Source organism: Oncorhynchus tshawytscha, linkage group LG25 (genome assembly GCF_018296145.1).
Source record: "Oncorhynchus tshawytscha isolate Ot180627B linkage group LG25, Otsh_v2.0, whole genome shotgun sequence".
Lineage (NCBI taxonomy): Eukaryota > Metazoa > Chordata > Actinopteri > Salmoniformes > Salmonidae > Oncorhynchus > Oncorhynchus tshawytscha.
The window spans coordinates 10,030,823-10,056,720 of NC_056453.1; the positions used below are offsets into that span (position 1 = coordinate 10,030,823).

General features: G+C 43.3%; 2 protein-coding genes across 2 annotated transcripts in view; both read left to right on the forward strand.

Annotated features, from left to right (window-relative positions):
• The first annotated feature begins 1,081 nt into the window (after positions 1-1,081).
• On the forward strand, positions 1,082-3,163 carry LOC112223975 (putative protein PTGES3L). The gene is made up of 7 exons (XM_024387271.2): positions 1,082-1,230; positions 1,335-1,448; positions 1,769-1,835; positions 2,040-2,141; positions 2,466-2,555; positions 2,647-2,709; positions 2,839-3,163. Exons 1-7 carry the CDS (start codon positions 1,190-1,192, stop codon positions 2,845-2,847), a joined length of 486 nt encoding a protein of 161 aa, XP_024243039.1. The 5' UTR covers positions 1,082-1,189; the 3' UTR covers positions 2,848-3,163.
• Positions 3,164-5,741: 2,578 nt separating this feature from the next.
• The window catches only part of LOC112224177 (formin-like protein 1), a 60,489-nt gene continuing 40,332 nt past the window's right edge, over positions 5,742-25,898 (forward strand). The window contains 1 exon segment of the mRNA XM_042305924.1: positions 5,742-6,541. Coding sequence (XP_042161858.1) covers positions 6,383-6,541 — 159 coding nt within the window. The 5' untranslated portion in view covers positions 5,742-6,382.

Sequence of the window (25,898 nt, forward strand, 5' to 3'; positions counted from 1 at the left end):
AAAAAGAACAACTCATGATCTACAGCAATCCTTTAAATGGACCACAAAAAAATACCAAATACTTAGGATGCTTGATAAGTGACAACAAACAAATATATAAAGATAACTCTTTAGCCCATTACTCAACATTATGAAAGCAGACCTAATTAAATGGAACAATCGTACCATACATTTGACAGGTAGAGTAGACCTCTTCAGAATGGCATGGCTCCGAAGGTTGTTATGCTTATTCTCAGTCATACCAACTACTCCACCAAATAAATAATTTTAAAAAGTATACTCAGTCATAAGACTTTATATGGGCAAATGAAACTCACAGAATAAAAAAGGAACGTTTTACATCTTCCTAGGTCTGAGGGTGGTTTTAACCTTCCAGACTTGGAGTTGTATCAACTCTCCACCCAGGGCTTTTACTTTCTACATGTAGTTAAATACACTGAAGAGGAACAACGGGTACATATTGAAGATGCATGCGGATGTTCATCCCCAGAATCTTTTCACGTGTCTATTTTCAAAGGATAAAACTACGAACATTTACAACTTCATAGTTGAGAACACTATATGGAAGAAAATGTAACTTATTCTACAAAAACTAGTATCACAATATCACAGATATAAAATGGTGCAGTGATGATGCAGGCGTCAGAGATGTGTGTGTGAGCATGTGGGCCTGGGCAGGGGTAATGTAGTTGATTTTTGTGGGATGTCGTTTGTCTGTTGTATTGTATTGTATTGTATTGTTGACAAAAATAAAATATTGAAAACCAGAGATTAAGCAGCTTTCAGTTTCTGTCTTTCTTCTGGCAAGCTTTTCATCTCCCTCCCCCATCAATCAATCACATGTATTTATAAAGCCCTTTTTTTTTACATCAGCAGATGTCACAAAGTGCTATACAGAAACCCAGTCTAAAACCCCAAACAGCAAGCAATGCAGATGAGTTCACAGATGGTGGGATGGTCCTGGAGTGAAAACTGAAAATGCCCCTTCTTTCCAGAGAGTTCCATTACAGCCTATAGGGAAAGGGGGGAAAGATATGTAGCCCGAGCAGCTGATAACAACTGATCTAAAAATAGTGCAGGGCCTAACAGATGGGCTGCTAACTATTCTGAGTAGGCTACTTGTTCTGTCAGTCAACCACAAAAGAACTATAAATGTCCAAGAGCATATTATCTCCCTAGAATCAACAAGATGGCTATGCTACCGAAAAACCTTCCCAGGCCAGAGGACTGGTATGTACTGTATTGCTGTGAAGCTTTTTTCTCATTTGACAGATTACATCTACAAATGCAATATAACAAAATGTTCATTATGTTTTCTCTGCTTCTAACAATAGTCAAGGAGCACAGGCTCTATGGTATGACCGGAAAAAATATGTCATCATTAATTTCATGGTGCAAAACCCCAAGGATGTTGAGGTTGATATTCAGGATACCTTTATAGTTTTAAGGTGAGTTTGATTCATTTGTAACCCTGAAGTGTGCATGATCTAGAAAATTCTTAGTCTAAATAAATAGTGTACAAATAGTGTGTGCGAGAGAGAGAGAGAGAGAGAGAGAGAGAGAGAGAGAGAGAGCATTTGTGTATGTGAGGTTGGGGGGAGGGGGAGCGTTGGGCAACTATTCTAATGTGCATTGATTTACTAAGCAGGCCTGTATTACCACTCTATAATGGCTGCTCTGACGCATAGGATATGTTGTTATTGCCAAATGTTTCATTATAACCTACGTTTTATAACGTTGTTTGTGTCTGGATTTGTGTCCATGACAGTTGTAAAGATGTCGATGACAACAGCGTCTACAATCACATTTATTTCTATGACAAAGTCATCAAATTTGTAAGTATTCATATTTCTCTGTCATATCAAAGTTAATTTTATTCTCACAATTAACATAGATAACAGCTGTAAAGATGTATAAATATGCAGCATGCTTGAATGTTCAGCACGGTAATGTATTCAAAAAATGGATCCACATTACAGAGCATTATGGATACTGCAGAACATCATGCTAAAAGTAAGCTTTGTATATTTATCTAACAGGACTCCCAAGTGAAGGTCCATGACCGCAGCATCCACATCTTGATTAGGAAGGCTAAAGAAAATGTAGCATGGCCTCGTCTTCAGAAAGAGGCCGATCTCAAGGTACTGGAACATTTGATCTTCCACTTAGAAGAGTGAAGAGCAGTGTAAGGGTAGACTAATGCTTCATGTGTTAAAGGTAGACTCAGCAATATGACGTCATCGAGAACAGTGGGGCGACGAAGGCAATTTGTGCCCTCCCCTTGGGCCATGCTCACACTGGAAAGAGCCAATAGACTTGGTTGATTCGAAGGTTGTTACTGTTGACTACTGAAAGCAGAAAGTCATCATGCTACACTGTGGTAGTCATATTGCAGGGTCTACCTTCTAACTGACAATATGCGCATCAACATGCTCTCTCTCCCAACATTATTCTGTCCCTTGTAGCCAAATTGGATGGCTGTAGACTTTGATAACTGGAGAGACTGGGAGAATGAAGAGGACGAGGGAATGGCGGAGTACGAGCAATATTTTGACGTACGTGAAACTGCCAAATGGGCTTATCCAATGTCTATGTTTGAAGGTTGGCACATCAGTGTGGCTTTAATGAATGGTTTTCCATTTTTAGATGATTCAGGATATGGGGAACAAGAAAGAAGGGCCACCTGCGATGGATGATCTGGATGATCTGGTTAGTACAGCAAGAATCCACCTCCAATTCGCATTTCACAACAATCATTAGAGACATATTACCCCTGACTTGTCAGCATGTAAAGTAAGTGAGGAAGTTTATCGAATGAGTTGTTTTCTCTCTCCACAGAGTGATTGAATACTTTTCTGAAGAGAGCTTTCCTCTGCATTGGAAAGCTTGATGTGCATTGAAAATCGCTGATGAAGACTCATCAAAGACCATGCCATGTTGATGGATTTGTGTATTTGTTGATGATTGCTGTGAATGCGATGTGGATTAATATATTGAATTGCTAGGTATTTTTCCTGGTACTGTTGTCTGTGTCATTTGCAGTACGACCTATTGAATGTTATTTATTAAATCAACTGAAGTCTTGTTTCTACTTTTCTGATATGTAACCTCTTAAATATACTGAATAAAAATATAAAACGCCACATGTAAAATGTTGGGACCATGTTTCATGAGCTGAAATAAAAGATCCCAGAAATGTTCCATTAACACAAAAAGCGAATTTCTCTCAAATGTTGTTCACAAATTTGTTTAAATCCCTGTTAGTGAGCATTTCTCCTTTACCAAGATAATCCAGCCACCTCACAGGTGTGGCATATCAAGAAGCTGATTAAACAGCATGATCATTTCACAGGTGCACCTTGTGCTGGGGACAATAAAAGGCAACTCTAAAATGTGCAGTTGTGTCACACAACACAATACCATAGATTTGTCAAGTTTTGAGGGAGCTTGCAATTGACATGCTGACTGCAGGAATATCCACCAGAGCTGCTTCCAGAGAATTTCATGTTAATTTCTCAATCATAAGCCACCTCCAATGTCGTTTTAGAGAATTTGGCAGTACATTCAACTGGCCTCACAACTGCAGACCATGTGTAACCACGCCAACCCACACATGCAAGATGGTCTGTGACAACCCATCCGGACAGCTGATGAAACTGTGGGTCAGCACAACAGAAGAATTTCGGCACCAACTGTCAGAAACCGTCTCAGGGAAGCTCATCTGCGTGCTCGTCGTCCTCACCAGGGTCTTGACCTGACTGCTGTTCGGCGTCGTAATCGACTTCAGTGTGCAAATGTTCACCATTTGATGGCCACTGGCATGCTAAAGAAGTGTGCTCTTCACAGATGAATCCTGGTTACAACTGTGCCGGGTAGATGGCAGACAAGCGTGTATGGCGTCGTGTGGTTGAGCGGTTTGCTGATGTCAACGTTGTGAACAGAGTGCCCCATGGTGGCGGTGGGGTTATGGTATGAACACAATTGCATTTTATCGATGGCAATTTGAATGCACAGAGATACTGTGATGAGATCCTGAGGCCCATTGTCGTGCCATTCTTCTACAGCCATCACCTCATGTTTCAGCATGATAATGCATGGCCCCATGTTGCAAGGATCTGTACACAATTCCTGGAAGCTCAAAATGACCCAATTCTTCCATGGCCTACATACTCACCAGACCTGTCACCCATTGAGCATGTTTGGGATACTCTTTTTTTCTCTTTGCATCCTCGTATTGAGGTTCAAATCATACAGATATCTACACATTTACAGTTAAAAACAGAAACTCAGTCACATTTTCAGACCCAGATGTCAGTGTAATTGCAAGAAAATATAGGACCGTTAAGTAGCAGCGTGATGTAAACGGTTTAAATGATCTACTTGAAAATGTTTAGAAAGTACGAGTGCAATTAGAACACTCTTGTCTTTGACATGACCATTCTATGGTTGGTTTGATCATGTGACAATGTATCCCGTCACAATGTAGTGTCTTGCCAATACCAGTAGGTGGCACCCTTACAGTGTGAATGCTAAAGTGTTTTTTTTATTTTTATGGCCCTTTTCATATACAAGCACAACCCATCAAGGGCTTATAACACCACCATGGCTTATTGGTATTAGCCAGACATTGTTGTATTGTTCATAAGTAAGTAACAATACATGGGCAACCAGCTGTTTTGCACTTTTAAAGCAGTCTGAAAACTCTTAACAAGGAATTATTTTTTATAATTCATCCTGTTGCCCAAAATTATTCTATTACTTACTATTCATAATATCATTGTTTCCTTATGTACTAGGGTGCAATACTACATTATATGGCCTTGGTTTTATGTAGATCTCCTGTGCTGATCCGGTGTGGTAAGGCCTACAGGTATCAACATTACCCTCATTACTTATTAAATCCTTGCTTCCAGGTAATGCACCTTTCAGGAAAACACCATTCGCTATATTGGTAAGTCAGGTCCAAATGTCTGGATTATTAACTGCCCTATGCCCTACTCTGAGCAGTGCCTAGTACAGTTATGTCACTGCTATAGAACTTTTGAGTCTGATTAAATCCCTGATCCTGTTTTGCAGCCCTCTTTAGTTCACCTCTCAACGTGGGGTTGTTTTTGTAGACTTTGGGCATTATGAGATTTCCAATGATGTAATGAACTAGTTTGAATAAGACTTTGATCCACGTTAGATGTGGTTCAACAAGCTGTAGAAGTTATGCCGTACCTCCACTCTACCTCTGGCAAGGCAGGCTTCAATTTATTACTGCGACAGAACATTCCCGTATTGCCATGTTATTCAGCTCGCACGTAAACAAACATTTCATATGCAATTTAATATAATTTTATACAGGACTGTAACCATTTGGTAATGTTAAACAATCAATGATGGACTTGTAGCACCCACCGTTAGACATCTGCATTGAAGACATGTTTGTCATCCAATTGAACAATGGTTTCTCTCCATCTCTTCCTCTGCCTCCTTCCCTCTGTCTTTGTCATAAAACACACTACCCACTGGGCACAGACGTCCATTCAATGTTGATTCAACATAATTTAATTGAAATGACGTGGAAACAACGTTGATTCAACCAGTGTGTGCCCAGTGGGTTGTCTGGTTTTGAGAAGTTGACCAGAACAGAAAGGCACTAGGACCCAGGAAACCCCATAACTTCTCCACTCCTTCCCTCTCTCTGGAGAGCTGCATATGCTGATGTTGCCTCCCCTCTCTGTCTGTCCCTGTTTCAGATTATAGAGAAGTTGGCTGTGGACTTATGCCTCCTCTCTCCTCCTCCGATATGGTTGCCAGGAGACCGGTTAGCCCCAGCATCGTGTGTGGACACCAGTCAGAAGAGAGTGGCCCCCACCTCCTATCTTTAAGTCCCCCATCTCTCTTGGCCAGCTACTGCTGTCACTAAGGAACTAGGCTACTCTCTGCATAGTAGGAGTTTTTGCACCTCTCCTTCACAGGACGACACAGGAGCTCTACCTTTTGAATTTGAGTCTTCTCTGTCTCACGCTCATACTCTCCTGTCGCCTTCTATTTCTCTCTCCATCTCTTGAGGTTGTTCATGTCGCACGGGGACCTTGCTTACAGGTCTGACACTTTTTCGTTGTTGCTTTAGAGTAATTTTGTATCATCACTTCCCCTGTCTGAGAGGATGAAGGAGCAGGAACATTGGAGAAGATGATTCTTTGGGCTGGCCTGCTCCCCTGGGGTTAAGGAAATTGTCAATGGTCGCCACTCAATGCCACATAGAGCCTCAACTCAACGGGAGAAGTAGTGGAAGAATACGTTTGGTTCACCACAACATTTGAGTTCCAGTGCTGTCTTAGCCCGTGGAAGTAGCTGTGGAGTACCTGGGTCTGTGCATCTGGGAAAGATAATCATGGGCAATGCCGCTGGGAGCATGGATGTGCCACCGGGGAAGGAGGTGAAGACGGTGTCGGCCCCCCCAGGCTCAGGGGCCCCCCAGAAACAGGCGGCAAGCCCCAAACTCCCCATGCCTGCCGAGGAGGAGTTAGAGGAGCGCTTCAATGCAGTGCTGGTGAGTCTGATTGCGGATGACACACACAGGGCCCAGAATAAGGAGCCTGTGATGGCACACATACAATTTTACACACTCCCATACAGAAGCAAGCAAAACAATACAAAGAAACAAAGAACACTAAACATTTTGAAAACGTGCACATCCCCAGGACAGGCTTATCAAAGAGCAGGGTACATAATGTGACTGTGGAAGGACAAATAAGTCCTTTATTATCTGGTTTACAATAGTATTGAGTTCATTGTATGGTCATTTGGGGATGGATAAAGGGGAAGTTCTGATCCATATTTGCAGTGGGTAAGGTATAATAAAAGTTAAACAAATATAACCCCACCTGGACTGTGACACACGGTTCATTTTTTTTGTTCAAGTTTGTAGATCAAAGATATTCATGATTCCCCTAATCCCAATGACTTGTACAATGTCACTTTTATAACTTCAGTTGTTTGATCTACAGTAGTGTTAAAACGTTTGGCAAGCCACATTTTAACAGACGGCATTCACTGTAGTAACATTAACAGAAAACCCATCCATTCACTTCCTAACACAAATATTTCCTTGTACTCGATGACAAATCCTCAACAGAACCGATCGCAAGTTGGGAATTCCTCGACTCCATAACTTAATGTTCCTGTGACTCCCTTTACTGGGCCCATTTGTCCTCGGTCTGCGAAAACCTATTATAGGCTAAACAACTCGTGGTCATGTTGACAGCCAAAAACCAATTGAGAAACAGTGGCTCAGCTACATTTGATGTTGCTCAGGGGTATCAGTGCCATGGTATACCATTAAATGCATTCTTGTTTTTAGTCTCGCACAACTCTCTTTATCTCCTTGGTCCATACCTATTTGTTTGCCCTGTAGAGTTGTATCATAGATATAGAAACAAATAGATGGTGAAAGAGAAGAGAGCTACCTGACTATGTGTCCTTCGAGAAGCTTTCTATGTCACTTTAAAACACTTAAAGGCTAACTTGACTTTTTCCATAGAAATTACATTAGTGAGATGTGCACAAACAAACTACTCTGCTGTGTCAATGTGCAATTGCAGCTGCCAGATGACACTTACATGCATACTATGATGTTAATTCATGTCAGTCTCATGGCTCATTTTACTCAGTCAAAAACAATGTGTACTCCTGTAATTGAAAGCAATCTAGAATGTGGACTTGATTGCAGATAACTTACTGTACAAAAACGATATCTGAAAATGGTGTTATTGTGAGGAAGGTGTTACATACACAGGAAGTCAGGAAGTCAGGAAACAGGTGCAGAAGGTGGAGTTTAATAAAGAACAGATACAAACATAAGTGTACAGAACCTGAGAGAAAAACAGTAACACCTAGTGACTGAAAACTGAGGGCTAAATAAAGGGGGAGTAATCAAAGAGGGAATGACAACCAGGTATGCATAATGATGGGGAACAGGTGTGCATAATAATGAAGCCAGGACCACTGTTTAGTAGATTGGTGACTAAGAGCACCGGAAGGAGTGAGCAGGAGTTTGAGACGATAGGTTACCTCATTGACCCTGTGGAGGACCTTGAAGGGCCCCACAAACCGGGGGCTCAGCTTCCGGCAGGACAGGCGGAGCGGGAGGTTCCTGGTGGGGAGCCATACGCGATCACCAGGATGGAACACTGGGGCCTCACTGCAGTGGCAGTCCGCCAGATCCTTCTGATGGTGGACGACACACTGGAGCCTCACGTGGACGGTGTGCCACACCTCCACTGTGCACCTGAACCACTCATCCACTGCAGGGGCCTTGGTCTGGCTCGGAGTCCATGGAGCCAGGGCCGGTTGATATCCCAGGACGCACTGGAAGGGAGTCAGCCTGGTGGAGTGTCGAAGTGAGTTCTGGTCATATTCCACCCAGGGAAGAACAAGGCCCACTCACCTTTCCGGTCCTGGCAGTGACTTCTTATGAACCTCCCCAGCTCCTGGTTGGTCCGATGCTGGTACCCGAAGGTGAGGGTGACCGTGACCCCTAGCTTTTCCATAAAGGCTTTCCAGTTCCTCGAAAGGCCATAGTCCCGGAAGACCTGCTGGTATAGTGCCTCAGCGACCTGGAGAGCTGTGGGGAGACCAGAGAGGAATAAACCAGCATGATTTAGAAAATCTCTCCACAACCACCAGAATGGTGGTGGAACTGTCAGAGGGGAGATCGGTAACAAAGTCAATGGACAGATGAGACCAGGGATGCTGAGGCACGGGAAGGGGAAGGAGCTTCCCTGCTGGAGCGTGCCGGGGGACTTAGTTTAAGCACACACAGAACAGTTGATGTAACGAATAACATCCTGCGCCAAGGTGGGCCACCAATAATTCTCAGAGAGATTGAATGGTACGGGTGATCCCAGGATGTCCAGTGACAACAGCTGTGTGTGCACAGGTCAACAGCCGCTCCCTTATCCCTGTGGGAACGTAGATCCATTCAGGAGGACAGGTAGTGGGTAACAGGTTCCCAGGTTCATGGAAGATCACATGACTGTCCCTCTGCTCTCGTGGATCCCAAGATAGCAGTGTCTGGTACGTCCTGAAGCCCTCCTTGACCACAATAGGGACAGAGCCCCAGCTGTTTCAGTCTACGTCGTTCAGCTGCAGGGAGGCGTGTGACCCTTTCCTCCATAGGCTCAGGCTCTGATACAGAGTGGTCACTGAGGGAGGTAGAGAAGTGATGAGGGTACCGACACTCCCGAAGTAGGTTATCCAGACGGATGGCCATCACAATGAGTGCGTCCAAGGAGAGGTTGTCATCTCGACAAGCCAGTTCCGTCTGGACCTCCTCGCGCAGTCCTCTTCTGAATAGTGTACGGAGTGCCGGCTCATTCCATACACTGGATGCTGCTACAGTCCGGAAGGTGAGCGCGTACTCGGCAGCGGTCTGGTCATCCTGTCGTAATTGGAATAAATCAAATCAAAGTTTGTATTCGGCTCACGTGACAACAGGTGTAGTAAAGTGAAGTTAAAGGCTACTTACAGGCTCTAACCTATAGTGCAAAAAAGGATGTTAGGTGAACAATAGGCAAGTAAAGAAATAAAACCGTAAAAAGACAGGCGATATACAGTAGCGAGGCCACATAGACACCGGTTAGTCAGGCTGATTGAGGTAGTATGTACATGTAGATATGGTTAAAGTAGCGTAAAAGAGGGGTACGCAGTAGCATAAAAGAGGGGTTGGCGGGACACAATGCAGATAGCCCGGTTAGCCAATGTGCAGGAGAACTGGTTGGTCGTATGTACATGAATGTATAGTTAAAGTGACTATGCATATATGATAAACAGAGTAGCAGCAGCATAAGAGGGCACACAATAAGGGCACACAATGCAAATAGTCCGGGTAGCCGCTTGATTACCTGTTCAGGAGTCTTATGGCTTGGGAATAAAACTGTTGAGAACCCTTTTTGTCCTAGACTTGGCACTCCGGTACCACTTGCCATGCGGTAGTAGAGAGAACAGTCTATAACTGGGGTGGCTTGGGGTCTTTGACCATTTTTAGGGCCTTCCTCCGACACCGCCTGGTGTAGAGTTCCTGGATGGCAGGCAGCTTAGCCCCAGTGATGTACTGGGCCGCACGCACTACCCTCTGTAGTGCCTTGCAGTCAGAGGCCGAACAATTGCCATATCAGGCAGTGACGCAACCATGCTCTCGATGTTGCAGCTGTAGAACATTTGAGGATTTCAGGACCCATGCCAAATCTTTTTAGTTTCCTGAGGGGGAAATAGGCTTTGTCGTGCCCTCAATAGGCGCTATAACCCCCCTCCAGTGGATGATCGAAAATGGCTCTGATCAGAGCCATGAATCCCTCATTCACATACAGCTCCTCCTCTCTCCCAGATGGCCGTAGCCCACTCCAATCCTGCCCAGTCAGCAGAGAAATAAGCGTGGCAACCTTGGACCTCTCAGTGGTGGGAGCACCCATCTGGTGCACAAAAGAGGGACCACTGGACAGGTAACACTGACCTGGGTGGACTGCTGAGTAGACTGGTGGCAGGGTATCCTCCGCTAGATCAAGGCAACGCCTCTTGGGCATGTTCGAGATGTTGAAGACTGCGAAGAACCTCTTCCATTGCCTTTCCCAGTTGCGCCAGCTGGTCGTGGTATTGACGAAGTAGCTATCCCTGTTCATCAACCATCTGGGGCCCGATTACCTGCTGCTTCCATTTGTTGAGGCTGAATTCTGTAACGTACACACTGGGAGTCAGAAAGCAAGTGGTGAGTTTAATAAGAAACAGACCATAGCCCACTATACCAACCACAAGTAGCATATATACATGAAACACTTAGTCAATTCTGCCTGGGGAATGGAACTAAGGGAGTGACATATATAGGGGAGGTAATCAGTGAAGTGATGGAGTCCAGGTGTGCCTAAAGATGAAGCTCAGGTGCGCGTGATGATGAATGCCAGGTGCGCGTAATGATGAATGCCAGGACCGGTGGTTAGTAAACCAGCATGTTGAACGCCGGAGGGGAGGAGCTGGAGTAGATGTGACAATAGCTCGGTATGTTTCAGCATTACATTTACATTTAGACTGACTGTAGATACATTCTATTATGGTTCTGTTGGAAGCCTATTGGTTTTCGTGGTTGTAAATGGAACTATCTATTGGAAACCTGTTAATGCTAGGCTGGCATTGCTTAAATGATTACGTGGGTCGACTTTTATTCCCAGAAGTAGATTGTGCCATATAACAACGTGTTGTGGAACTCATGATTTGGCAAGACAGCTGTATCTCACTGTAGTAGGCTATGCTGTGGTTGTTTGGATATCCATTCCCCTTTTTTTCACTGCGTTGGTTTACTGTTAATGGAACTAGCTTACATGTAAGTAACCTAGTGGTTAGAGCGTTGGACTTGTAACCGAAAGGTTGCAAGATCGAATCCCCGAGCTGACAAGGTAAACATCTGTTGTTCTACCCCTGAACAAGGCAGTTAACCCACTGTTCCTAAGCCATCATTGAAAATAAGAATTTGTTCTTAACTGACTTTCCTAGTTAAATAAAGGTATATATAAAAATATATATTTAGATTGTCTTTATTGATCTGATATTTTGTTTACTAGGCCTTCTACTTGATACCTCTATTTTGTTCTGTTTGCATTCACTTGTTCGCAGGTTTTGTCTGTATTCTAAGACAAATTGCTATTCAGTATTTTTGTCTGCATGCAAGAATAACTAGGCTAATACTTTCAGCATTTAGTTTGCATTATTTTGGTGTTGACATCTGTGTGTACGGCTGCATTCACATAGGCTGTTTAATAGATTAATTACCCTATCATTCTTGTAGCCTATATTCATTACCAAAACTGACTTGCTTTAGTGTAAGGCGCTGTCCATTGTGCTGATACAGTGGAGATGGGCTACAGACTTTGCACCAACCGGACTGTCACTTCAAAAGTACTGAGTGATCTCGGAGTCTCAGCATTTGAACTATAAGGGGGTATAGTGTGATATAAGCAGAATTCAATATAATTCCAAAACAAGAAACAGCCAAAATTGTGCCCCCTCTCCGATTTCAACTGCCCCCTTAGTCACTTTATCCTTGTGTCAGGTCTGATTAGTTGGAAATAGCAGCCAAGTATGCTCGCTATCTTATTTATGCTTATTAGATACAAGTGTCAAGTGTCAAGGCCAACAGTTTCCACATGACTTATACTATAGCTAGCTTCCTTTGTATGTAGCTTGCCTCTTATGACTGGTAGTTAGCTACTAGCACTGTTGATGCGCAACCCAAGTGCTTTGGTCAGGTTTTAGAACTCTCAGATTTGGCTGAAAATATGCTAGCATTGTCAGAAATGCTACAAAAATGTAGCACATAGTTGGTTCTTAATGGACGGAAATGTGAGAGTGATAAATTATACATTTTATAAAAACTGTTGCACCTACAAACGCATTAAGTCTAAATGGATCCAAGTCTAATGGTCACTTTATGGACGCTGTTGCCTCGTTTTAATCCGACGACTGGAATTTGACCTAGGTTTGGGCAAAAAATTGTCTGACGACCCTAATGCTAACGACCCTGTCAAAAATCCGGTATATTGGTTCTCAGTAATGGATGGACCATGATGAGAGAGTGTGTTGTGTAACTCCATTCAACTTTATTTGCGAATTTTCATAGACATTTGTGTCATATTAGCTTAGATATGATGGTAGGGAAATCAGAATTTAACATTGAGCTTCAACCAATGCCACCACATCAGGATGAGATGCCAAGTGACTCACCATGTGGGAGACATGCCTACACTGCTTACTATCTGAATTAAAATATAACTTTTTTCTTTCTTTAGTTATTTTTGGGGGTTTGTTGTAACAACATTCACAATATTGCTGAGCCTACTTCTATCCAATCCTCTTCGAACTCCACAAGTGTATTAGGCTTTGGAGAGAGGTACAGTGGGGAGAACAAGTATTTGATACACTGCCGATTTTGCAGGTTTTCCTACTTACAAAGCATGTAGAGGTCTGTAATTTGTATCATAGGTACACTATATCATAGGTACACGACACAAAACAAAAATCCAGACAATCACATTGTATGATTTTTAAGTAATTAATTAGCATTTTATTGCATGACATAAGTATTTGATCACCTACCAACCAGTAAGAATTCCGGCTCTCACAGACCTGTTGGTTTTTCTTTAAGACACCCTCCTGTTCTCCACTCATTACCTGTATTAACTGCACCTGTTTGAACTCGTTACCTGTATAAAAGACACCTGTCCACACACTCAATCAAACAGACTCCAACCTCTCCACAATGGCCAAGACCAGAGAGCTGTGTAAGGACATCAGGGTTAAATTGTAGACCTGCACAAGGCTGGGATGGGCTACAGGACAATAGGCAAGCAGCTTGGTGAGAAGGCAACAACTGTTGGAGCAATTATTTGAAAATTGAAGAAGTTCAAGATGATGGTCAATCACTCTCGGTTTGGGGCTCCATGCAAGATCTCACCTCGTGGGGCATCAATGATCATGAGGAAGGTGAGGGATCAGCCCAGAACTACATGGCAGGACCTGGTCAATAACCTGAAGAGAGCTGGGACCACAGTCTCAAAAAAAAACATTAGTAACACACTACGCCGTCATGGATTAAAATCCTGCAGCGCACGCAAGGTCCCCCTGCTCAAGCCAGCGCATGTCCAGACCCGTCTGAAGTTTGCCAATGACCATCTGGATGATCCAGAGGAGCAATGGGAGAAGGTCATGTGTCTGATGAGACTAAAAGAGAGCTTTTTGGTCTAAACTCCACTCGCCATGTTTGGAGGAAGAAGAAGGATGAGTACAACCCCAACAACACCATCCCAACCGTGAAGCATGGAGGTGGAAACATCATTCTTTGGGGATGCTTTTCTCCAAAGGGGACAGCGACAGCCCCGAAACATGAAGGATCTGGAGAAGGTCTGTATGGAGGAGTGGACCAAAATCCCTGCTGCCGTGTGTGCAAACCTGGTCAAGAACTACAGGAAACGTATGATCTCTGTAATTGCAAAGAAAGGTTTCTGTACCAAATATTAAGTTCTGCTTTTCTGATGTATCAAATACTTATGTCATGCAATAAAATGCTAATTAATGACTTACAAATCATACAATGTGATTTTCTGGATTTTTGTTTTAGATTCCATCTCTCACAGTTGACATGTACCTATGATAAACATTACAGTCCTCTACATGCTTTGTAAGTAGGAAAACCTGCAAAATCGGCAGTGCATCAAATACTTGTTCTCCCCACTGTAGATACCTTGACAGAAGCTCAGAACTATGTACGTGGAACTAGACTATACTCTTAATTACAGATGTAGGATCTTACTTTGAGCCAGTTTGCTACAGCATGAAATAATCCTGCAGCAACAGGAAATGTGAATTATTATGTGGATTATAATTAATTAACATTTTTGTAGGGATTGATACATTTTTCCGAAGAGAAAATCATGTCTGAAATTTCATAGTGGAAATTACAAACTTCAGAAGACTTTTTAACCTCAAATACACAACATGTTTCCATTGCAGGAAAGTTCTCCTTAAAACAGGGCGATCAAAGGAAAATCATATGCAGTGGTGTAAAGTACTTAAAATAAGGAATTTAAAATTATTTATACTTCTACTTTAACTTTTGACACCTAAGTATATTTGAGCAATTACATTTACTTTTGATACTTAAGTATATTTAGAACCAAATACTTTTGGACTTTTACTCAGTAGTATTTTACTAGGTGACTTTTATTTTTACTTGAGTAACTTTCTATTAAGGTATCTACTGTATACATTTACTCAAGTATTACAATTTGGTACTTTTTCCACTACTGATCGTATGTGGTTCTTGCCCATTGGTCTCTGTCAACCTTGTTTGATTTGCTAGGGTAAAGCTATTTGATCGCTCAGTTGGATTAATTTACATGTATGCCTAACACATCTATCTTCTACACTTAGTTCCAATGACTATTTGTAGGCTACACTGAGAACTCATCCATAAACCTAGCTTGTGCACAGACAACTCCCAAACCCACTTTGCTCTGTAATTGAATATGACTCCAATCAAATGAAAGAGTCGACGTTATAGAACACCGTTGTCTGGTCATTAATAAAAGTCCATCATTTACATAAGTTGCTACATAGGCAGTTGAATAAATGCATTGTATTGCTCCATAACTCATACCTTAGATATAAACAGATTTCTACTAAAGTTTGAATCATGTGGTGAGTATAGTCAATGTTATCGCTCCATACATGATTGAATTGCTACTGTATATGATTTTCGGACAGTGTACTCTATCCCTACACTTCATGTCTAATGAATTTGTTTCCATGGTTCAGGAAAAGGGAGGAATAAGGGGGCCAGCTACTGTAGGGCAGTAGCAGGACGCGTGCGTGTTTTTGAGAAATCGAACACGGGTCTGGAGTGAGATCTGGAGTTCAGACTTGTTGTTGTAAAGAATCAACTTGGCAGTGGTCAAGGCTTAAGGGCTTGGGCATACATCCGGTGCCAGCTGCTGTGCTGTCAAATCACGCTGGACCTCCCTGTGTCTCTGTCTTTGTATGTGTCTGTGTTTGTGTGTGTACAGAAAATGTGAGTACTAAGTATACGGTATGTTTTGCATCTAACATACATGTATCAACATGCCTGCTTGTGTTCGTAAATTCATGTTTGTACATAAGGTGCACATGATCACATTCTGCTGTGGTATGGGACTGTTCCTTTTTTTGCTACATCACTCTATCGTAGGGAGCAGTAAAGATAGATCATCCCTACCACACACACCCTTACCAAATGCCCCCGGACCCACCCCCATCTTCAATCTAATGCTCAGTGTGCATAGCAAATCTCAGATGGGCCAGACGTCCTACTCCGACTGTCTAGCAAGCAGGCTGGTTGGTGTGCAGGGATCCCTCTACAGTGGGTGATCTCTGCTACAGAGAAAGACATTAAATGGAAATGCCACCGGCGCTCGATTTCACTGCATATGCCCATTAATATGTTATTCATTTATCATACACTACTGTTCAAAAGTTTGGGGTCACTTAGAAATGTCCTTGTTTTTGAAAGAAAAACACTTTTTTTGTCCATTAAAATAACATCAAATTGATCAGAAATACAGTGTAGACATGCTGTGCTGTGAAGGGAGTAGTATACAGCTTTGTACCAGATTTTCAGTTTCTTGGCAGTTGCTCTCATGGAATAGCCTTAATTTCTCAGAACAAGAATAGACTGATGAGTTTCAGAAGAAAGGTCTTTGTGATGCTCCAGATACTCAACTAGTCTAAAGAAGGCCAGTTTTATTGCTTCTTTAATCAGAAAAAGGTTTCAGCTCTACTAACATATTTGCAAAAGGGTTTTCTAATGATCAATTAGCCAATTAAAATGATAAACTTGGATTAGCTAACACATCGTGCCATTGGAACACGGGTGTGATGGTTGCTGATAATGGGCCTCTTTACGCCTATGTAGATATTCCATTAAAAATCTGCCGTTTCCAGCTACAATAGTAATTTACAACATTAATGTCAACACTGTATTTTATGTTATTTTAATGGACAATTAAAAAAAAATATATATATTTCAAAAACAAGGACATTTCAAAGTGACCCCAAACTTTTGAACAGTAGTGTATGTGTCATAAAAATCCAGAATTTTCTCACCACATGCAAATACGAGTGTTTCTGCATCTCGCCTTTAGAAACGGGCCATCTACATTTCCACGGGACATCTACATTTACCACGATATCCAGAATTCATAACGATTTCAGGACGTAGTACCGCATCAGTTGATGTGGGGAAATATCAAAATGTCTGTGTTTGTAGCCAGCACTTCCATCCAGAAGATTTTGAAACTGGTTGCCAGGTCAACGAATGTTAAAGTGATGCTATTCCATACATTTTCCACTTCACTTCCAAGAGGAAGGCATCCAATCAGCCAATCAAGCTGAGGTAACGTGGCTAATAAGGTTACCTAGCTAACTAGGTAGAGAACTACATTTGTTTATCTAAATCAAAATCTAGCTAGCTAGCTAGCTTTCATAATACGCTGTCTAGACATTCGAAAGCAAGTCAACGTAATTAGCCAGCTGCTATGTGATTTGATTTACAACTTTGCAAGCTAATGTTCGCTTCATTAGGTTTTGTTATCTACAGCCTACCGGACTGTATCTAAACGCTAGCTAGCTAACCAACTACCACAGAGGCTAACGTGCTCTATTTAGAGTCCGATCCCATCAACATCTGCAGCGGCGTCGGCATCAGGCTCAGCACCAGGAACTCACCTTTGCTAAATATTTCCATAACTCCATGATGCGCAAATAAATATACTGGAGCTAGGCATACATATGGTCTGTGTCTGGTTGTCATAGTTGGTGTGTTTACAAGTAACGTTATGCTTCAACTTGTACTGTAGTTTTCAATGTATTGTGGAGGCTTAGTTGAAGTCTAAATAGGAGAATAGGAGCTGTTAAGTATGGGTGGCTGACTGGTGTTTGTTAGGGATGGGTATTGTGTGTGTGTGTGTGTGTGTGTGTGTATGAAGATTAGTATGCATGATCTATTGACACGAGGAGGCTGGGTGGATGTCGTACCTCGTTGAGTGTGTATTAATGGTGACAAAGCAGTCAAATTTGGCCAATCACGGACTACTGTGTGTCCTACAGACTAATCTTGCTGCTCATAACAAGGACCGTGACACCCAGCTTTGGTAGTACAGAGCCTGCACTATTTGGATGAAAGCTTTCAGCCGGGAACAAGCTCAAGCTCAACGTCGTCTGACTCTGAAACAAGCCAGGACAGCCAAAAGGTATTTATAAAAGCCCAATACCCTCTTGAGAAAACAGAATCACAAACACACTAAACTGTCTACAAGTCAAGTGATCCTTGCAGACAGTTCTTTGGCATGGGGAATAAGGGATGTTTGTATACTTTTCTAGCCTATTCACTCTATTGTTGGCAGTGCTTGTCTACTCAACAGCACAACTGTAGGTGCTCATACACAACAATACAACTAGAAGTCTACAAGTCAAGCCCTCTCAAACTTTTCACATCTTTGTTAACTGTCCATCTCAACCACACTGCACACTGCCCTAACCCATCTGGACAAGAGGAATACCTATGTGAGAATGCTGTTCATCGACTACAGCTCGGCATTCAACACCATAGTACCCTCCAAGCTCGTCATCAAGCTCGAGACCCTGGGTCTCGACCCCGCCCTGTGCAACTGGGTACTGGACTTCCTGACGGGCCGCCCCCAGGTGGTGAGGGTAGGCAACAACATCTCCTCCCCGCTGATCCTCAACACTGGGGCCCCACAAGGGTGCGTTCTGAGCCCTCTCCTGTACTCCCTGTTCACCCACGACTGCGTGGCCACGCACGCCTCCAACTCAATCATCAAGTTTGCGGACGACACAACAGTGGTAGGCTTGATTACCAACAACGACGAGACGGCCTACAGGGAGGAGGTGAGGGCCCTCGGAGTGTGGTGTCAGGAAAATAACCTCACACTCAACGTCAACAAAACTAAGGAGATGATCGTGGACTTCAGGAAACAGCAGAGGGAACACCCCCCTATCCACATCGATGGAACAGTAGTGGAGAGGGTAGCAAGTTTTAAGTTCCTCGGCATACACATCACAGACAAACTGAATTGGTCCACTCACACAGACAGCATCGTGAAGAAGGCGCAGCAGCGCCTCTTCAACCTCAGGAGGTTGAAGAAATTCGGCTTGTCACCAAAAGCACTCACAAACTTCTACAGATGCACAATCGAGAGCATCCTGGCGGGCTGTATCACCGCCTGGTACGGCAACAGCTCCGCCCTCAACCGTAAGGCTCTCCAGAGGGTAGTGAGGTCTGCACAACGCATCACCGGGGGCAAACTACCTGCCCTCCAGGACACCTACACCACCCGATGTTACAGGAAGGACATAAAGATCATCAAGGACATCAACCACCCGAGCCACTGCCTGTTCACCCCGCTATCATCCAGAAGGCGAGGTCAGTACAGGTGCATCAAAGCTGGGACCGAGAGACTGAAAAACAGCTTCTATCTCAAGGCCATCAGACTGTTAAACAGCCACCACTAACATTGAGTGGCTGCTGCCAACACACTGACACTGACTCAACTCCAGCCACTTTAATAATGGGAATTGATGGGAAATGATGTAAATATATCACTAGCCACTTTAAACAATGCTACCTTATATAATGTTTACATACCCTACATTATTCATCTCATATGCATACGTATATACTGTACTCTATATCATCGACTGCATCCTTATGTAATACATGTATCACTAGCCACTTTAACTATGCCACTTTGTTTACATACTCATCTCATATGTATATACAGTACTCGATATCAGCTACTGTATCTTGCCTATGCTGCTCTGTACAATCACTCATTCATATATCCTTATGTACATATTCTTTATCCCATTACACTGTGTATAAGACAGTAGTTTTGGAATTATTAGTTAGATTACTTGTTGGTTATTACTGCATTGTCGGAACTAGAAGCACAAGCATTTCGCTACACTTGCATTAACATCTGCTAACCATGTGTATGTGACAAATAAAATTTGATTTGATTTGATTTCAATGACCCAAATTGACTCTGAGTGTAACAAAACACATACCAGTACACAGGACCTTTTTTTTTGTTTTAACATCTTTGTCTTTCCAGGAGACTTGCAGTACAAACAAATCTTCTGCAAGAGGTCAAAACAGTGGGTGGTGAAGAAGGTGTACAAGCCTAGAACCCACCTCTTCATTCAGGGAGAGGCTTGTCCACCTGGCTGTGGCGTGCAGAAAGGACCAGACGGTTGTCTACAAGGAGCCAGAGTCACAGCGCCCTAAACCTAACATTTCTGCCAACATCACCACAGCACCAAAGCCTGCTAAACCAGCTGCCATTATCCAACACAAGAAGAGGTGCACCAGCTGAAGAGCATTCTGGAACCTGCCTGGAACATTCAGTCCGAGTTGTTGTAGAATAATATAGAATACCTAGTATGCTCACAACTGCATTGTGGTATAGATATGGCTAGTTCCAATGGTGTTTTATATCATATGTTTTACAAGTGTACTGACAAGTGATCAAATGATCCCAGCTGCATCAGAAACCAATAAAGTGTCGACTTCAACCTCTGGATCATTTCATTGTGATATTCATGCCTTTGCATGTTGATAAACTAGCTACAATCCTACTGCCAAAACAATACAGGGAGTTGGGTGTATCATTTAAACTTGAATTTGTTGGCAAGTAAACATGTTTCAATAAAAACGGTAGATTAGTCTGTCACTATAGCAACTAAGTATACATGGCTTGTGTTAAAAACTATTTTATTTGCTCTGGAGACCAAGGTGAGTTTACACCGCAGTATGCAGGAACAGTCATGGCAATGTATGACATATACACAGTAGAATAAAAAATATACTACTAGCGCCAATGATAAATACTACAGTTTTTTTTAAAGGAAATACTTGCATGTGGTGTGTTTGGGTGGCGCAGTCACGTGTTCGCAGTCACGTTGATATAAGTGGAGGTTGTTGTTATGGGACCCTTCATATCTATATATTTTTTGTTTGTATCCAAGTAGTTTTGTCTGTGAAAGAAAGATACAAAATGCTATTAGACATTCATGGACAATCGTGATGTTTAATATGAGACATTAACAGTCACATGTTAGCTAGCTACAACACACGGGTATAGTTACTCCAAGACTAATATGAGTCATAAAGCCAAAGTCCTTCCTTTACTCTTTATCATCATCTAAACATTTCAACAGTTGTGCTCCTGATGCCATGGACTGAGGTTAGCTAGGCTAGTTAGCTCAAATGTTAAGACTACAGTACATTTTAGGTATTGCAAACATAGCTAGCTTAACAAAATTGTACTGTACTAAACAGCACCGCTTTGTGTTAAAATATAGCTTATTTTGCGAGCTAGATAAACAGCTAACTCGTTTGTCATTTGCCTTCCTGAGTCCTGGTCTTCCTGGTCTAGGATGCCACCACAGCTTGCTGGTCCCGCAATTATTTTCCTCTAGGCATGCGTCCTCCGAAACATGACCCGCCAGACCACACTTCTTGACACCTGCCTGCCCGCTTAACCCGGAAGCCAGCCGCACCAATGGGTCAGAGGAAACACTGTTCAACTGATGACCGAGGTCAGCCTGCAGGTGCCCGGCTTGCAACAAGAAGTTGCTAGAGCACAATAAGCCAAGTAAAGCCCTCCCCTAACCCGGACGATGTTGGGCCAATTGTGCGCCGCCCTATGGGACTCCCAATCACTGCCAGTTGTGACACAGCCCGGGATCGAACCCGGGTCTGTAGAATTGCATCTAGCACTGCGATGCAGTACCTTAGACTGCTGCAACACTCGGGAGGCCCACGCTGCAGCTATTCTACAATTACTGCATCCAAAATACCACAGTCCACTGTACTTTTACAGCAGTTTTAAAACTGAAATCTTTTTTTGTAAGGGTACGGAGGGAGACTGGAAAAACACCCCAAATAGTGTCTAGCGCTGAAGTTTCCCTTTAAGTACAGCTGTTAAAACCCTGCACCAGGGGCCAGACTGTCCCAATGTTAATAGACTAGAGACTCAGACTACTAAATTATACCAGAGTGTCAGATGTCAATCCCCCACAAGGGTGGCATTGTGTGTGTGTGTGTGTGTGTGTGTGTGTGTGTGTGTGTGTGTGTGTGTGTGTGTGTGTGTGTGTGTGTGTGTGTGTGTGTGTGCACGCCGTGTCTGACCCACTATGCTCCCTCTGGGTTCATATTCCATGAACAATCTGTTTGTCACATAATGACGGGCTGATGGTGTTAAGTGCTGAATCAGATTAGCATCTATACCGCAGACATCAGCATTATATAGGTGGTGATAATAACAAGGTGCTCAAAGGGAGGCCTTGGCTCAACCCTCCTCCCTCTCCCTATTCACATTTATATTGAGCGTCTTTCCTCTGTACTTTGCATACCACTGCATATTTCCCACTGTGCAATGCGGTTGGCTGTGTAAATGTGCATCTGGGGATTTGCGTACTGTTGATACGCGTGTGTACGTGTGCTCCTGTATATGCATGCCGGTCTTTGTATGAGAGCATAAAAACATTAGGATGCAGCTTACATGTGGGTTTGGATTTGATCAAAAGGGTGTGCGTTTACTTTGAACATGTTTGTGTACACGTGCTTGCATGAAATGATAGAGTACCTCTGTGACGGCCATGTTGTTTTCTGCTCCACTGAGGCCGGAGAGCCAAGGTGGCTCCACAGACCCCACATTGGTGGGAGCCAACCCAGGTATCAATTACAGAACCTCATACAAATGACCTTTGTCACTAAAGCCCCTAAAGGTTGTTTGGTAGCCAGGTACAGCACAACAAGACTGAGTAGAGACCGTAATGATGACATTGTCTCAACTCCACCTGAATTCACCCTCGGAAATATTTTGACAGCTTATTAATTTCCATGCCCTAAAGACTGTACATACTCTATGTCAAAATAATGTTCTATTAGTTTAGCAAATAGCACGCAATGCAGGTATTCTCACTGTCACCTTTTCCACCCTCTTTGTGGTACTGTTTACCCATTTGGCGGAATTTAGCCTCTCACATACTGACTGTTAGCCTTTCCCCAACTCCCAAAGTTAATCAGGGACGGATAGGAGCTAACTGCCCTACCTCCTGAGTGGGCCTCTGTTAAACATGGCAGCTTAATTAAAACAGAAGGAAGCGACATGCTCCCAGGCTACTTGACATGGCAGCCTCAACCACACTTCTTGAGGCCTCCTGATAGCCGAGACAGACAGTGTCCCTGGAGAGTTACGGATCTAGAGCTGAGAAGCCTTTTTAAAGTGAATGACGGGATTGGAAGTGAAGCCTAATGTCTGAGTGCCACATTTACTTTGTTATGACAATGAGAGCAGTTTGATACTATGCCGTATGCTCTCCCACAAGTCTGCATGAATGCAGGCTGCGCTTGTTCCCCTGCACGCCACCCATATGCACGTTAAAAACAAAAACAGACCAACTGTAACATTCAATCTGCTTTATCACACAGCAAAGAGGGTGTGTCACTGGCGGTGGTACCTTATGAGGCATGGCTGTGTATGTTTCTGTGTATCCTTGTGTAGGAGTATGTGTCCTGTATATGTGAGGGAAGAGAGCAAGGGGGAGGTCTAATCAATATACCTCAAGGGGGAGGGCTAATCTGAAATGGGATGTGCAATTTGTCTTGTCGCCACTGTCTTTGAAGATAGAGCTCCTAAAGAGACAGGTGGCCCAATTTAACGGTAACAAATGGACCTACAGTATTAAGTACCGGTATGCACCATTTAAAACATTGTGTTTTTTTTACAGAGAATTAACAGGGTATTTTCCAGATTTTGAAATGCACATCTCTCATATGTAACTCTAGCTTCATGATATCAATGAGAAGAAAACAGGTGACTTTGACGCCATATTGCCCCTACTGTGCGAATTACATGACCGTACAACTCCAGTAGGTTTCTCCTCTGTGAATGTATACTACCGTAAAACTCCAGTAGGTTTCTCCTCTATGCATGTACACTACCGTAAAACTCCAATAGGTTTCTCCTCTGTGCATGTACACTACCATTAAACTCCAGGAGGTTTCTCCTCTGTGCATGTACACTACCATCAAACTCCAATAGGTTTCTCCTCTGTGCATGTACACTAGCATAAAACTCCAATAGGTTTCTCCTCTGTGCATGTACACTACCATTAAACTCCAATAGGTTTCTCCTCTGTGCATGTACACTACCGTAAAACTCCAGTAGATTTCTCCTCTGTGCATGTACACTACCATCAAACTCCAATAGGTTTCTCCTCTGTGCATGTACACTACCATTAAACTCCAGTAGATTTCTCCTCTGTGCATGTACACTACCATTAAACTCCAGTAGATTTCTCCTCTGTGCATGTACACTAGCATTAAACTCCAGTAGATTTCTCCTCTGTGCATGTACACTACCATTAAACTCCAGTAGATTTCTCCTCTGTGCATGTACACTACCATTAAACTCCAGTAGATTTCTCCTCTGTGCATGTACACTAGCATTAAACTCCAGTAGATTTCTCCTCTGTGCATGTACACTACCATGAAACTCCAGCAGGTTTCTCCTCTGTGCATGTACACTAGCATTAAACTCCAGTAGATTTCTCCACTGTGCATGTACACTACCATTAAACTCCAGTAGGTTTCTCCTCTGTGCTTGTACACTACCATCAAACTCCAATAGGTTTCTCCTCTGTGCATGTACACTAGCATACAACTCCAGGAAGTTTCTCATCTGCGTGTCCCTGTACAGGACTAGCCACCAGCCAACTCTAATCCCAGTTTATTGATCCAACATCATTTATCAAGTCTGATTTATCAGAGCACTGGCTGTACCATTGATTTAGGATGCTGTACGCTATTAGTTGTGCATCAGTTTTCACACCCCTGTGCGTGACACAAGTAACTTTTAACTGACTGACCTGACGTGGTTACAAAAAATATTTGTTGGGATGCATCAAAACCAAAAGGCCATTAGCCTCCTTCAGCATTAACTTATGTCTGACTGGTCATGTGAGTTGTTCCACTAAGATTGCATTTACAAAGTATCCACAGACCATAGACTTTCCTGAGAAGCCCTTGTCTGGGCATATCTAGCAATTCGCTGTATCTAAACAAAACAAGTAGCAATTCTGAGAGAGAAAAATGTGTTGCTTTGGAGGCTTACCCAAAAATTTAACTGTGAGTGACCTTGTGAAGAACCTCTCTACTGGTTACAGAAACGTACAGAGACAACAGGAGGAGGAGAAGAGGGGGAGGAAGAAGAGGGGAAGGAGGAGGAGTGGGGGAGGAAGAGGATGGTAAGGAGGAGGAGTGGTGGAGGAAGAAGAGGGGAAGGAGGAGAAGAGGGGGAGGAAGAGGAGGGGAAGGAGGAGGAGTGGGTTGGCGAGGTAAAAAGATAAATATGTTTTGTCCTTGAGTGGGAGTCTCCTGTTGTCTAGCCCAGTTTCACCGGGTGGCAGGGCTGTGTTGGGCTATAATTATTACAGAAGGATGTCCTGCATGTGTTCAGAAGGATGTCCTGCACCAAATTTCTATCAACATGTTAAATGTGCAACCAGAGGGAAAAGAAACTCAAGACCACCTTTACTCCACACACAGAGACACGTACAAAGCTCTCCCTCGCCCTCCATTTGGTAAATCTGACCATAACTCTATCCTCCTGATTCCTGCTTACAAGCAAAAACTAAAGCAGGAAGCACCAGTGACTCGGTCTATAACAAAGTGGTCAGATGAAGCGGATGCTAAACTACAGGACTGTTTTGCTAGCACAGACTGGAATATGTTCCGCGATTCTTCCGATGGCATTGAAGAGTACAGTACACCACATCAGTCACTGGCTTTATCAATAACTGCATCGAGGACGTCGTCACCACAGTGACTGTACGTACATACCCCAACCAGAAGCCACGGATTACAGGCAACATTCACACTGAGCTAAAAGGTAGAGCTGCCGCTTTCAAGGAGCGGGACTCTAACCCGGAAGCTTTTAAGAAATCCCGCTATGCCCCCCGACGAACCATCAAACAGGCAAAGCGTCAATACAGACTAAGATCGAATTGTACTACACCGGCTCCGACGCTCGTCAGATGTGGCAGGGCTTGCAAACTATTACAGACTACAAAGGGAAGCACAGCCGAGAGCTGCCCAGAGTGACACGAGCCTACCAGACGACCAAAATAACTTCTATGCTCGCTTCAAGGCAAGTAACACTGAAACATGCATGAGAGCACCAACTGTTCTGGATGACTGTGTGATCAGGCTCTCCGCAGCCGATGTGAGTAAGACCTTTCAACAG

Bases quoted from the DNA above. Each gene is read 5' to 3' on its own strand.
- LOC112223975 (XM_024387271.2), top strand. From the start codon at position 1,190: ATGGCTATGCTACCGAAAAACCTTCCCAGGCCAGAGGACTG. The intron at 1,449-1,768 runs GTGAGTTTGATT...TGTCCATGACAG, and splicing joins GATACCTTTATAGTTTTAAG to TTGTAAAGATGTCGATGACA. The intron at 1,836-2,039 runs GTAAGTATTCAT...TTTATCTAACAG, and splicing joins ATGACAAAGTCATCAAATTT to GACTCCCAAGTGAAGGTCCA.